The sequence below is a fragment of the Anser anser genome (genome assembly GCF_964211835.1).
Source record: "Anser anser genome assembly, chromosome: 7".
Classification (NCBI taxonomy): domain Eukaryota; kingdom Metazoa; phylum Chordata; class Aves; order Anseriformes; family Anatidae; genus Anser; species Anser anser.
The window spans coordinates 17,489,420-17,502,425 of NC_139727.1; the positions used below are offsets into that span (position 1 = coordinate 17,489,420).

Sequence of the window (13,006 nt, forward strand, 5' to 3'; positions counted from 1 at the left end):
AGTCCTTGAGGACTCTTGGCACTATTTTTTTTTTCCAAGTACAGACCTAGATTCTAAAGTCAATACCTGGGTGTATGGGGTATAAAAGGCTATTGCTCATAAGGTTAAGTAGGTCTTAGCTGCACAAGTCCTTTAGGACTCTTGGCATTACTTTTTCAAATAAAGACCTAGATTCTCAGCTCAATACCTGTGTGGGGGGCATAAAAGGCTATTTCTTTGAAGGCACTGCTCTTCAGTTTACTTCTCTACAGCAAAATAGGGGAGTTCCATACACCACCACGCTCCACATTCCATACACCAGCATAACCACCCAGGGCCACTACTGACAGTACCACACCAGCCCTACGCCCCCCTAGCGATGCCCACCAACCCTGCTGTGCCTGCAGCGGGCCCCAGAGCCCACTTCACCCTCACTGAGACTCCCCTCAAGGCCTCGCCTGCCCCCCTCGGCTGCTCCAACCCTCCTTTCTCCTCAGAGGGCCAGCCCCGCCGCCATCTTGAGGGCGGTCCCAGCCGCCATCTTGCGGGCGGGCGGCAGTGGCGGCGCAGGCGCGGAGCTGCGTGTGCCCTGCGCGGCGGCGGAGCGGGAGCCATGGGGCTGGGGCAGAACTCCAGCGTGCGGGGTGGGTAGGGACACGCGTGGGGACGGGGACACGCGGGGAGAGGACACGCGTGGGGACAGCGACACGCGTGGGGACGGGGTGGGAGGAGAAGGGAGGGGGGAGGAGGGGGCGCGGCCCCGCCCCGCTGGACCCCCGCTGACAAAATGGCGGCGGGGGGGGCTCAGCGCTGGGGGGTCGCGGGTTCGTGTCACCCCTCTGCCCTCAGCGGAGCGCTGGAGGGTCCCCCCGGGCGTCCCCTCGCCGGGCGGCGATGTGGTGCTTCAGGCCCCGCAGGAGCGCTCGTCCATCCGCGGTGGTGGGCGGGTTTAGGGCAGGCACGTGGAGAAAAGGGTTTCTGGTGAGGTTACGCTTGAGGGTGGCAGGCAGGTAGCGGCTCTGTCGCGGTTACGTGTCGTAAGGCAGTGAGTTTTGTCGCGACTGTCGGGGTGGCAGGCAGGTGTGAGTCCCCCCCAGATCCGATCCGAGTGGCTCATCTTTAGCTGCTCCCGGTCTGAATCCCGTTCCTTCGGATGCTGTGAGGCACCAGAAGCGACTTCACCCCCTTGGCCGGCTGCTTTTACCTTCACGTTTTCAGTGCAGTCACTCACCCAGGCAATGCCACCCCCAGCGTGGCCTGCAGAGAGGTGGCCTTCAGCTGTGGACAGCACTGGGCGGTTCCAGTCACGTTACTGGTTCCAGTCCCATTACCCAACCGTTACCACTAATATCTGGACAATAGCAATTTTTTCATTGACAAGAAAAGAAGGAGAACAAGACTTTAAAGTTAGGAGCAACTTTGAAGACAAAGTTTTTCACATATGGAGTCATTACTCCATAGGCAACTTCCAAATACCATCAGCACTTCTTAACCAGTAGTTGTAGCTTAAAAATTGCCTCTGAGGAGTGTCTCGAGCTAACTTGGGAGGGGTGCAGCTATCCTGGGTTAGTGCCAGTTTTGGGCAAGTAAAGTGATACATGTGGCAGCAAGGACTGTGTACTGCTGGTGGAGCCAAGACCGTTTCATTTTCCCCGTGTGCTTGTCAGTGCAGATGGCAAATGCATGCTCTTCCTGCTGATAAAATGTCTGAGCTCTCTGGTAGATCCTAAAAGTGCCTCTGCTGTCTATATCTGGAAACATCCAGAGTAATTTTCTGGCTGACTAGGGAGAGGAGGAAGGAAAAGCCTTGTGATCCAACCCTCTTGTTCCTTAGGATATGTCCAAAGAATGTAGAAGAAAGTAAATTCCCATTATTGGCTTCTTGCTGTTATCTTCTGATTATTTTTTTCCTTGTTGGTTTATTTCTGCCCTTCTGGGATTGTGTTCCTTGGACTTTGGTTTCTTTCTTTACCTCTGTCTTCCCTTCTTTCATTTGTGTATTAATTTTTCTGGAGTTCCAGCCAAGCCTTTTCTATTGTGTAGTGATTATAGCATTGAAGCAAATTTTCTCCCATGTTACATGGGCCTGTAGTGTCTTGTTCTGTCGTGACTTGTGACACTGTGTTTTTGTATTATACCAGAGTGAGGATTTCTTTAATAATACCTCAGATGTTGCTCTTAATCTTCTTATTTAAAACAAAAAAAAAAAAGAAGACAAAGAAACTTGACATTCTACATCAGTGTCAAGGTGCCTCTTCAAGCAGTACATGTAGGAGCTTGGCAGCAAACTGTTGAATTGGTGCTGGAGACCTCTTGAAACAGCGTTTAAAGTATTTTAAAAGTTCTGAAAACTGTTTTCTTTCACAAATGCAGTTTATGATTTAGTTCAAAAGATTAAATGGACATTTCAGCTTTTCCAAATCTATTTGTGAAACACAGTAATGGTTGACAAGATGACTTGCTACCTCGGAAACTTTGCAGGCTGATCTCATTATAAGAGAGACATTCCATTTATAAATTCAAATAATGACATTTATTGAGCCAATGCTGAAATGTAATGGATAGGCTTCTTTAAATGTTTGGATTTCATCTATTATCAGTTGATGGCATTTTCTACCTTGATGTAGCTCCAGAGAAGTGATAAGAAAAGCTAATATAGCCAAAAAAAAAAAAAGACACTACATTCTATTACAAGAAAAAAATATATACTAAGTTGTTTGTCTATACACTAGCTGCCCATGTGTAGCAGATGAATCTGGGCCTCAGGAAAAGAAGTAAAGAATAAGTGAAAAATTAGATGACGGGTATTCTAAATTAACGATCTCTGCTTGCTGAGCTGACTGTGCTATGCATGGTTATGGGGTTAGAGGGGTCTGGGTTACCTGCAGATGTGCAGACACCAGCTCTTTCTGAATGTGCTGGAAGGCAGTGAATTTTAGTGCAGACCTTCCTGCTCAGCTGGTAGTCACAGAAGTGTTTTTATGGTCAGAATCTTTTACACTGATGCCCACTCTGGGCAATACCTGTGTTTTCCTGGCCATCGTTGTAGCTGCACTTCACATTTTCTGGGGAATCGCTTTGAACCTGTCAGACCCAGCCTGTCCCTGAGCTGGCTGGGTGCCTTCTGCCCTCTATAGCCCTGCTCGGCTCCTGGAAACCTGCTTGAGCAGGAAGGGGAAAGGGTGCTACAGGCTGTGGTGGTTTTCCCTGGGAGAACTTGCTGCTTCTCACAGGTTGGTTTGGGCTGTGTTGCTAAATTAACGCCGACTTTCATGGAATCACTTCTTCAACTTCACCTCCTCAGTTCTTACCCTATGCTATCACAATTAATGCATTGCTCTTGCTAGTTTGCAATGGGGAGATAAAGAAATTAGAACTCACTAGATAGGTCTAAAAAAACTGAATTCACTATATGTTCTCTGGGTCTTTTATTGTTTAAGAAGTTTTTGAGCAGGGAAACATGCTCTCAGTCATCCGATATTAAAATGCAGAAAACCATCTTTAACTTGGTCACCCTGTTATAGGGCAGGTTTGTCACTCACTTGCAGGGGAGGTGTCAGCGTATGCTGGTCTCCTCTGCTTCCGTTTACTAAGAAGACAAACTTTCAAGGATTTATGCATCTTTTTCTCTTAGTAAGACACATAGCAAGAATTCCCCATCCCTCTTCCCAAATCTTATTGGGACTACATTTCATCATACAAGTGTTTGTCTAATTCCATGTACTGTTAGATCCAGACCCTTGTGAATCAGCACAGTGCGTGTTAGCTAATGCTGCCTTCTAGATGAGGAGAGAACTTGGTATGGATTTTAGTGCTGTGAGACAGAGAAGAAAACCTTGATCCTCGTAGTGGAAGTTCACAGTGGCAATACTTCATGCCTGTTGACCGTGGAGAGTCGAACAAACTAACAAGGGCTTTTTGTTTCTTACCCTTTAGGTTTAATGCAGTAATGTCTCTTGCTTGAAAGATACAGTCTGGCTTGGTGTCTTTCAAATCCCGTATGAATTCTGAAGGATAAGAGAGAAATTCCCAACTGAAGACTCTTCTAGTTCTCTTAAGTTGTGTAAATGTGCTAAAACTTTAAATTCTTTTAGATATATTTGTCTGTAGAGTCAGCCAGGCTCTTATCATACATGTGAGGACTACGTGTGTGTGTAGAAGTTGGGGATAAAAAGCAAAGAAAGCAGCTGGGTGCTGCTCTGAGAGAGATGGCCAAGGCTGTTACAGCAGTCAGAACCATTAGGCCAAAGTCCAGGGTGTTTTCATGGGGCAGAGATAAAACAGTAGAGCCACAAAAAATAGGAAAACCCCTTGCAGAAAAGCAAATTAAAATGAGCGATAAAAACTGCAAAGTTTTTAGAGATAACTAGAGGTGGGGAAAAAGTGAGGATGGAGGTGGTGGAAAGAAACTATTTTAATGGAGGTTGTATTTCAGAGAGTCAGGATAATCCAGTTAAATCTGTGTTATTGTTCTTAAATATAATCCTTTCGGATCCGTGTTCTTACCTGCACTCCTCAGTAGGGATTTAATCTAAGCTGTTTTTTGTTGCTGTTATAAAGTGGTAATATTTTAAATAACTTCCTTATTGCCAAACAGCTCGGAAATTTTTGGTTATAACATGTGTTAAAAAAAAAAAGTTACTCAGTACTTATACCCTTGAGGGATCTGTTTGGGTTGTTGATGTTATATGGAAGGGACTGGGGTGAAGGAGAACTCAGATCAGTGGAAGGGAGTAAATTAGCTGGGTGAGTGTCAAGAGAAAATATTCTTGTTCTAAAATACTGCATTTCTCCCACAGAACAGAAAGGTCACTTGGAAAGACGGAGGTGTTGTCGTGAGCACAGAGACATTTACTACTTTGAGTAGCTTTAATAGAATAGAATGTTTTCCTCAAAAGCCTGACACTCTTTCTGCTTCTCTTCTAGTTGAATGGATTGCTGCAGTCTCCTTAGCTGCTGGAGCAGCTGCTGTTGGGTATCTAGCTTACAAAAAATTTCTCTCTAAAGACAAGTGCTGCAAAGCAATGGTGAATCTCCATATCCAGAAGGATAACCCCAAGGTAGTCCATGCATTCGATATGGAAGATCTGGGCGACAAGGCTGTGTACTGTCGCTGTTGGAGATCCAAGAAGGTAAGAGAAGAAAAAATAGTCCAGTTTTGTCGACGTGCATGCATCTTTCAATAAAACTGTTTTCAGACTGCTTCATTTAGAGGAAACTAACTTCTTTTCACCTAAGCTATTCTGCAGTGAGATGTAGTAGTAACTGAATCCTTAAAACTATGTAGATTTAGGGAGAGTGAAGTCTGCAGATCAGCGCTAATAGTGAGCAGTGTTTCTTTAGCTCTGAAGAAGCAAACAGCTTGAAAGGACAGCTGCTGTATAGAGTAATTAGTCATGAACAACAGGTTGCATTTTGCTACTGACACTCATCCAAAATCAGTGGTCTGCTGGCAGGTGAAGAAGAGCTCAGGAGCCACAGGCTGAGAGGACCTTAAATGCCTTTTACTAGAGGAATTTGGAAGCTTACTCTGTCAGAAGATTCCTTGCTGCTAGTTCGTGGTGTGAATGACCAAAACCCATCCAGAAGTCTCTTGGTATACAAGGGCTGGTGTCAAATGGTCACTTGCCATGTCTGAGCTCACCATTAAATCACACAGACAGGGAGAGTGCAGAACTGGTTTGGGAAGACCCTCACTTGCACAGATGGTGTTATTGGTGCTGCTGCTCTGTCCTGAATTATTTGTGTAGTATTTCCGTGTACCATAGATAGCTGCCTTTTGCCTCACAAATCAGTACAGCCGTGAACGGTTTCCAGCGGTGATGGAGGTAATCTAAAGAGAAGTCATTGTGGCTAAAAGCTTTTGAAGAAAGATGGACTTGATGTACCTTTGCAGCTCATAGTTATATTGGTAATCCTAAGGAAGAACCAGTGAAATCATGCTGGCATACTTTTGGAGACGATTTTTGAGAAATGAAGAGTCTATCCTGGCATCGGTCTGTCCGACTTGCTTGCCTGTGAAGTTGGCAACATCAGTTGCCTAACAGCAGTGTTTAGCATGATAACCTAGCTTTTCAATGGCACCGTAAGATCAGGTTTAAATCTGAAATAGAGATGTGAGACACTTTAAGCAACCGAGATCTCTACAGTGTGTCTGTAGCAGTAGTTCTGGGATCTGTAATAAGAGAAAGTGGCTTGTATGAGTAGCCTGGTCCGTGTACAGCTAGCACATATTTAAAAGCAGTTAAGTCAAGGTGCTTATGTGTGGAGACTGAAATAATACAAACGTTCAAAGCCAGGTAACTGAGACCAACAGCCTAGAAATCCAGTTCAATGCTAGGCTTCTCATACCTCGGAGACTGCTCCAATCGGGCTGCGCTGTGTGCAATTCTCCAGGTAATGTAACTTCGGGTTTTTGCTGCTGCCAGAGCTTCATCACCTTGAGGATAAAGCCTAGACATTTGTAGCTGTACATAGTTTAAAGCTAAGACATTACTGAGCATGTAGCAGCATCATGACTGGATTTTCTAAGTAGTCCTGTGGAGGCAGGCTTGTCATCTCTGCTCTGAATGGAAAAGCAAGGTTGTTTTTTCCCCCATGGCCACAACATGCTCCATGGACCAACTTACATACAGTATGATAGTACAATGGGGAGGTGTGTGCACTTAGATGCAGTGCTGCTGGCTGTACAGCATGCAGGTAGCTTGCACGTGTATACAAAGTCTCTGGGTTAAATCTCAACGGAGAGCCAACATCCCAGAATTGAAAGTGGCCCTGAGTGCAACCACTTCAGAGAAGAAAAATGTGGAGGAAAAAAGGCAGCTGTAAGTATCTGCAGTTGGTTGTAATGTCTGAATTCGAGTTTAACTCAGGTAAACTCAGGTTTACTCAGGTTGTACTGTAGGCAGCTCCTTCAGTGCTTCTCACCAGAAAAAAAAATCCTAAGCTGACCCTTGGTATTTACATTTTCTGCTTTCTCCTCTAGAAAACAGAAAGGGAAAATTTGCATCTGCATTTAAGGTTTGTAGGTCTTGCAATTATTCTAGTTATTGCTTGATTCTATCTTGGTTGTGTGAAATAAAAATCTGATTAATTACATTTTGCCATATATTGCAGGGTGTTGTCAGTTCAGGAACGTGCTGTCCTACTGAGGCCGCTGTAATCGGATGCTAAAAGGAAGTAGATGGCGGCTGCCTTATAATGAGCCTGTTCCTAGAACTCTGCTCTGAAAGGTCTTGTAAAGGCATTAAGGAGCTCAGTGGAAAATTTTGCAGGCACTTTTTTTCTTGTACTGATGCTTAATAACGAGGATTTTAATCAGCATGTTCTGCTTCAAAGACCGCAGTTTCCAGCATTGCTGCCTTCCCCTTGCCCTGACAGTTGACCTTGTGTGGTGGGCAGCATGGGCTTTGAGACGGTGTGCGTGCTGCTTCTCCTGCTCAGTTACTGCCAGGCAGTAGTGAAGTACAGGGAGCAGTTCTTGTCGGTTAGCCTGATGTGAGGCACTGGGCTGTTAGCAGAAGGCCCTGTGGCATTATGAGCCACGGGCTATTTCTGTGTGTGCTGACGGCGTGCGTGCACTCCAGCTGGCTCTGCGTGGTTTCTGGGAAGAAACAATTGGACAGTCCAAAACAGTTGGACGATACAAGAGTGGTTTTGGGTAGCTTAAAAAAAAATTCTCAGTTATTTGTTGACTTTTTTGCTCATTTTTTTCCTGAAATAATGTACTTCAAAGGCTTTTTTTTTTTTTTGTGCTGGCCAAAGTTCTAATGCTTAGACTACCCTTTGTTGGGAACATTTGTTTATTTTAGACATGTGGTATCTTCAGATAAGTCTGCCTTGGGATGTAGTGTTCTGTTAGAGCAGGTGGTAGGTAGGTTTTTTAATGGCCCTTTCCTATTCAGTGCTGTGGTCTGCCGGGACTTCATAGCAGGGCTTAAGCTTCGTGGAAAAACCCACTGTTGAAAGTTATCACTGCAGAAGCAAGGGTTTTGTCTTAAAACCAAACAGTAATTAGTCTAAAGTTAGAACATTTGTTTTCTTTTACATTTTTATGCTTGTGAGCTGAAGGCGGGGGATCTTAATTTGTTTATTTGTGATGACCTGCAGTCTGTGTCTTCCAGGTGGGTGTAGTCTGCAGGCTGCAGGTTGAGGAACACTGCTGCAGAGTATCAGAAGAAACAAACCTGTTCAGTGCCAAGGGAGATGAGATGAGCTGTCCAGACCACTGCACAGCTCCCTCAGGGCTTGAGCTTTGACCACTGTTGCTATCTTGCTTTATCTTAAGCAAGGATAAACATCTTGTGTCAGGCCCAGCATCCACCTAGTTCAGTATCTGGTCTTGAAGGTGACCAAGTGGGTGCTCTGGAAGAGTGGCTGTTGTTTTGTGGTGTGTGTGTGTGTGGGGGGGGTTGTTTGTTGATTGTGTTTTTTTGTTCTTTTTTTTTGGATTAGAGATCAGCTAGCCCAGAGGATGCTGAGCAGCCCAAGTTGGTAGCTGTTAAAGACTCAGTGCCATCCGATATGAATTCCACCATTTTTGTCACCTGAAGTAGGGATGTTACTGTAGCTGGACCTTGGGCCTGCCTTCTTGGGGCATGGTGAGGTGTTTTGTGTCTGATGGAAGCTGGGGCGGTACTCCTGAGAACACCGATGGACTCTGGTGTTGCCTGGAGAGACAGCTAGCCCGGAAACACCTGGGTGGGAAGCTGATGAGAATCTCATGAACATATGTACTTGTTTGCCCTAATTTTTGCCAAGTGGCTGTCAGTACCTACTCATTGAGTCAAAAATAATTGATTGACTCAAAAGTCCCTGCATGAATCAGCTTGCATGAGTATTCTCCAAATTCGGGGGTGGTAGGGGGTGGTCTTTATTTGGAAAATTCACCTGCCATTTATAGCATGGGTTTTGACGTTTTGTAACTGTGAAAAGCAAACATCAAAAAACCCTCACCTCTTGGCCTGCCCCCACCCTACCCTACAGGCATGTGGCTTTATTTTTAGAACTCTGAGAACGTTTCTTACTCGTTTGTTGTCTTCATTATATTGCTTTCATGCAGCAATTTGAAATCTTTTATTCTAGCTAAGCCCAGATGATCGGGCATCAATTTTATTTAAGGCTATGACTGGGGCATGAACATTGGGATCAACAGCATGTCAAAGACTGATGGTGACTATACTGTGAGGGGATATTGTGTTCTAGGGGCACAAGCTTAACGTCTGACTTTGATTCCAGCTACTTCTAAGCAAAGAAAATAGAAACCGAATGCAAAACACGGGTGTGATTTATGTCACTGTCTCTAGGGTGTCCTCTGCAGAAGGGGCACAGCCCTGAAAACTCGTCCCTGAGAGATGGTGGGGTCTGACCTAACTCTTGTTGCTTCGCAGAATGTCCTTTGGCTTTTGCAGAGGAAAAGACAGTTCCTGAGAGCAGAGTGGCTGCGAGCAGCCCAGGAGCTAGGCAGTTACAGCTGGCTGAAGGAGTCCCTTTGGGTCTTGCTTTGGCCAGGCTGTTCCAGTTTTTTAATGGAACAAACATTTCTTCACATTACTTCCTCAGTGCTACCCTTAGAAGCCCCTGATGAATAAACATGTCTTTTGGAAGTGCAGTTTATTTCCATCATCAGGTCAGAATCCTGACGTAGAATCCAGCTTGCGCAAGTGGACCTTTGTGTCGGTGAGATAAGCTAGCTCGGTTGGGATGAAGCAAAGAAGGCTTGCCACTAGCCATCTGGAGGCAGGACTAATCTCTTGGTGCGTCTCTCAAATAAGAGATGAGCCAGGGAAGCTGTCCTTTCCTTATCATATGCTGAGGAAAACCAGGAAAAAAAAAAAAAACAGGATTTGTTCCCGTTTCTTTTCCTCTCCCCACCTACCATCTGTAGCTGTGCTCAGCTCTGGCTGTTGCTCAGGAAAACAGAGTGTGGGGCAAGGTTGAGAGCAGGATTCTCCAGATAGGTTACAGTTGAAGGTCATCTCAGGCTGCATTTTCCCCGTGCTGGCCTGAGGCTGGAACACCAAATAGCGTGGAGTTGAGTTGCTTTGTTTTCATAACAAGCCCCTTGTCCACTCAGAGCTCACATGGACAGAACTAGTGTTCAGCCAAACTTCAGGGAGACCTGAAGTGCCGGTGCAGAAGTTACTTTCTGCAGTCACGGTGGATTTAACGAGGAGACACTCTAATGAAGTTCTCAACGTGGGTTCTTAATTCTGACTGCGGGTGTACTTTAGATGTGTTTATTCTTTCTCATTTCAGTTCCCACTGTGCGATGGCTCGCACACAAAGCATAACGACGAAACTGGCGACAATGTCGGGCCGCTGATCATCAAGAGGAAGGAGGCGTAGAGTGGACAGTAGAAGCTACAAAATGAATGTCTGACAAATCCTCTGCTCACTTGTGATTGGGGGGAAAAACCACAAATTCATTGTCATGTCACTGAAGACTTTCCAGTGTAGTAGATACATCAGGCTTCAGCATGTGTATTTTTTCTGGTGCTTGTCTTGTCTTAATCACTACAATGCATAAGTTACCTAATAGTCATGGTTTAATTATTTGTCCTGTAAAGTGTGTATACCCTTTCATTGAGTATGAAACTAAAATGACGCACAGAATGTACTTGAGAAAATAGTTATTGTTATTTTCAAATACATGTGTACTACTCTGAGGCCATTCAGCAAAAAGAATATTCAGAAGGGAGATCTTAAAATTTCGGGGAGGTTTGAAAGTCATGGATCTGGATAGAGTTCTACTTAAAAGGCAGCGGCAGGAAAGAAATCATGGTGCCAAAATGCAGCTTAACCTCTTATCACGCTGCGTTTTCTGCAGATGTCCCGTTTGGCCTGTAACACTACCATTCTGCGTGGCTTCCATGAAAGAATGCACTTAAAATTGCTCTGAACAGACAATGTAAAATGCTTATAGCTAGCTGGGGCTAAAGGACAACTTCACCTTTGATTTAACAGCCATGTTGAAACTCGACCCTACTACCATATGGTGTGGAAAACATACTACCGGAACAGCAGATGTGTGTGTAGAGTAGGATTAGATGGTCTCTGTGAGAGCTTTGGTAACAGACGAGTGGAAGGACACGAAGTGCTCAGAGTGGTGGGCAGGGGTGGCCAGATTTTTTATTTTTTTTTTGCTGCTAAAAGGCCTTAGTTTCACTTGCACTCTCTAGCAGTGAGTGGAGCTAATCTCCCCAGACCACAGGACAGGGAGGCTATGCTGATTTATCCCAGAAGCTAAAATAAAAACTAACCCCCCACCCACTGTTACTGTCTGCTTCATCATTGCTCCAGCTGCTTGCGGAGGACTCTTCCTCCTCCTGCAGAGGGAGCAGGCACACCTTTACTAAGTGCCCTTAGGCTCAATGTGTCTTAAATAGCTCCTGCCTTCCTGGGCTAACTGCTAATGTGGATCAGCTAATTTTACCAAAAGAACAGACATGGACAGGCTTTGGTGGCAGCTAGAAACATAGGGAAAAGGAAGGACGAGATGAGAACTCATCCTCCTTTTGTATGGCACTTGTCTGCTTCATCTGACACAGTTGCATTAATGACTGTAATGTTGGTTTCCTTAAATAACTTTTGATTTATCAGTGTGCAAATTACTACAAAGCAAAACCCAAAGAATGTGGTGGCAGAGGGCAGTTTTGTATTAAACCTGGTCCACTAGCATAATTGCAGCTTGTGTGATGTCCAATGTCCAGAGGGAGAGACTACCTCAGAGCTAGAGAAAAGGCCTCGTCAACAAGCTGAAATTTTAACCTGAACCCCTTAAAGATTCTTCCAGATGATTGGGGCGATAGAGGTTTTATTTTTGTTAAGGGTGTGGTTGGTACAGCTGGTTAAAACTGAAAACATTTTGCATATTCTCAATGTGAGACTTTCAGAGGCTGAGGTCTTAGCTGAGTGGTTCGAACTTTGGCAGGAGGCACAGCAAGTAGAGAATGTGGCACAGAAGTAAAGGAAAGTTGTGTGCAGGTGGAGTGCAGCGCAGGGGGCAACTACTGTCTGGGAGAGACCTCTACTTGCAAGAAGTTGCAGTCAAATGTATTTAGTCTCATCTTCTTCCTGTCATGACCGTAAAGGTACTTGATATTTTTTACTTGGCCAAGTACTGATGCACATGGAAAGTTGTTTTAATCTTAAATTATCAAACACATTTGTTTTATCCAAAACAAAGTTATTTCTGTACTACTAGAATATGGCACTGGATATTTCTGTATTTTTGTCAAATACACATTTGAGTTCATCTTAACCTCAAGGCTGTGTTGTCTGTGTTCTCGTCAGTGTGCTGTTTCTTTTTGGGGAGAATTGCACCGCAAGTCATGCTGCTGTAATCATAAACCTGTATCTGGGTTGGGTTTTCCTTCTGAGACTTCTTTTCCTGGTAGCAGCAAAGTCCAGCTGCTCTTGAATAAAAGTTCCATGAAAATTACAGTCGTGTTTTAAGAGATGAAGTCACGAAGTCTCAGACGAATCTCCTGAGTCCTGGAGTTTGCTTGTAAAACATTTCTGGGTGCTTGAGTATCAGAGAAGAGGGTTTCGTGAGAAGCTCTTCTTCCCAAGAGGAGAGGATGCAGAAGCAGAGTCTTTGCCGGTTTACATCCTGGTGAGTTTGTGTTGGAGAAGTGTCACACTTACAAATGTTGACATGAAGAAGAGTTTATTTCAGTGCACATACAGTTTTCTCTGCTGTACCTAAAAAAAAGTTCCTGCTACTTGCATGCGTGATCTGTTTATAGTGAAAACAGGTAACCTGAATGTGAGTAAGCAAACTTGCCAGTAGTCTTAATGAGCACCACAAAATACTTTTATTTTTCTGCCTCATTACTAGAATAGGTTATAGTCGTATGACTGAGTGCTTGCCTGATCTAGTGTTCTCTGAAATCTGTTACTCAGTGATTTCCTCAAATAACCTCTAGAAGGGGAGGTGAATTGGTTAGATCTTTGCCAGGTTTAAACTATCAAGAAATTCTGCAAATGTGCATCTTCACATTAGATTGAAACAAGATTGTGGTAC

General features: G+C 44.6%; 1 protein-coding gene across 2 annotated transcripts; it reads left to right on the forward strand.

The window, feature by feature from the left end:
• Positions 1–467: 467 nt before the first annotated feature.
• Positions 468–12,241, forward strand: CISD1 (CDGSH iron sulfur domain 1). Of its 2 annotated transcripts, none has more exons than XM_083844289.1 (3): positions 468–623; positions 4,906–5,111; positions 10,237–12,241. In XM_083844289.1, exons 1-3 carry the CDS (start codon positions 593–595, stop codon positions 10,324–10,326), a joined length of 327 nt encoding a protein of 108 aa, XP_083700415.1. In that variant the 5' UTR covers positions 468–592; the 3' UTR covers positions 10,327–12,241. The 2 variants fall into 2 exon arrangements, with proteins under 2 accessions (XP_083700415.1, XP_083700416.1); XM_083844290.1 differs by lacking the exon at positions 468–623 and adding an exon at positions 813–937.
• The last annotated feature ends 765 nt before the right edge of the window (positions 12,242–13,006 follow it).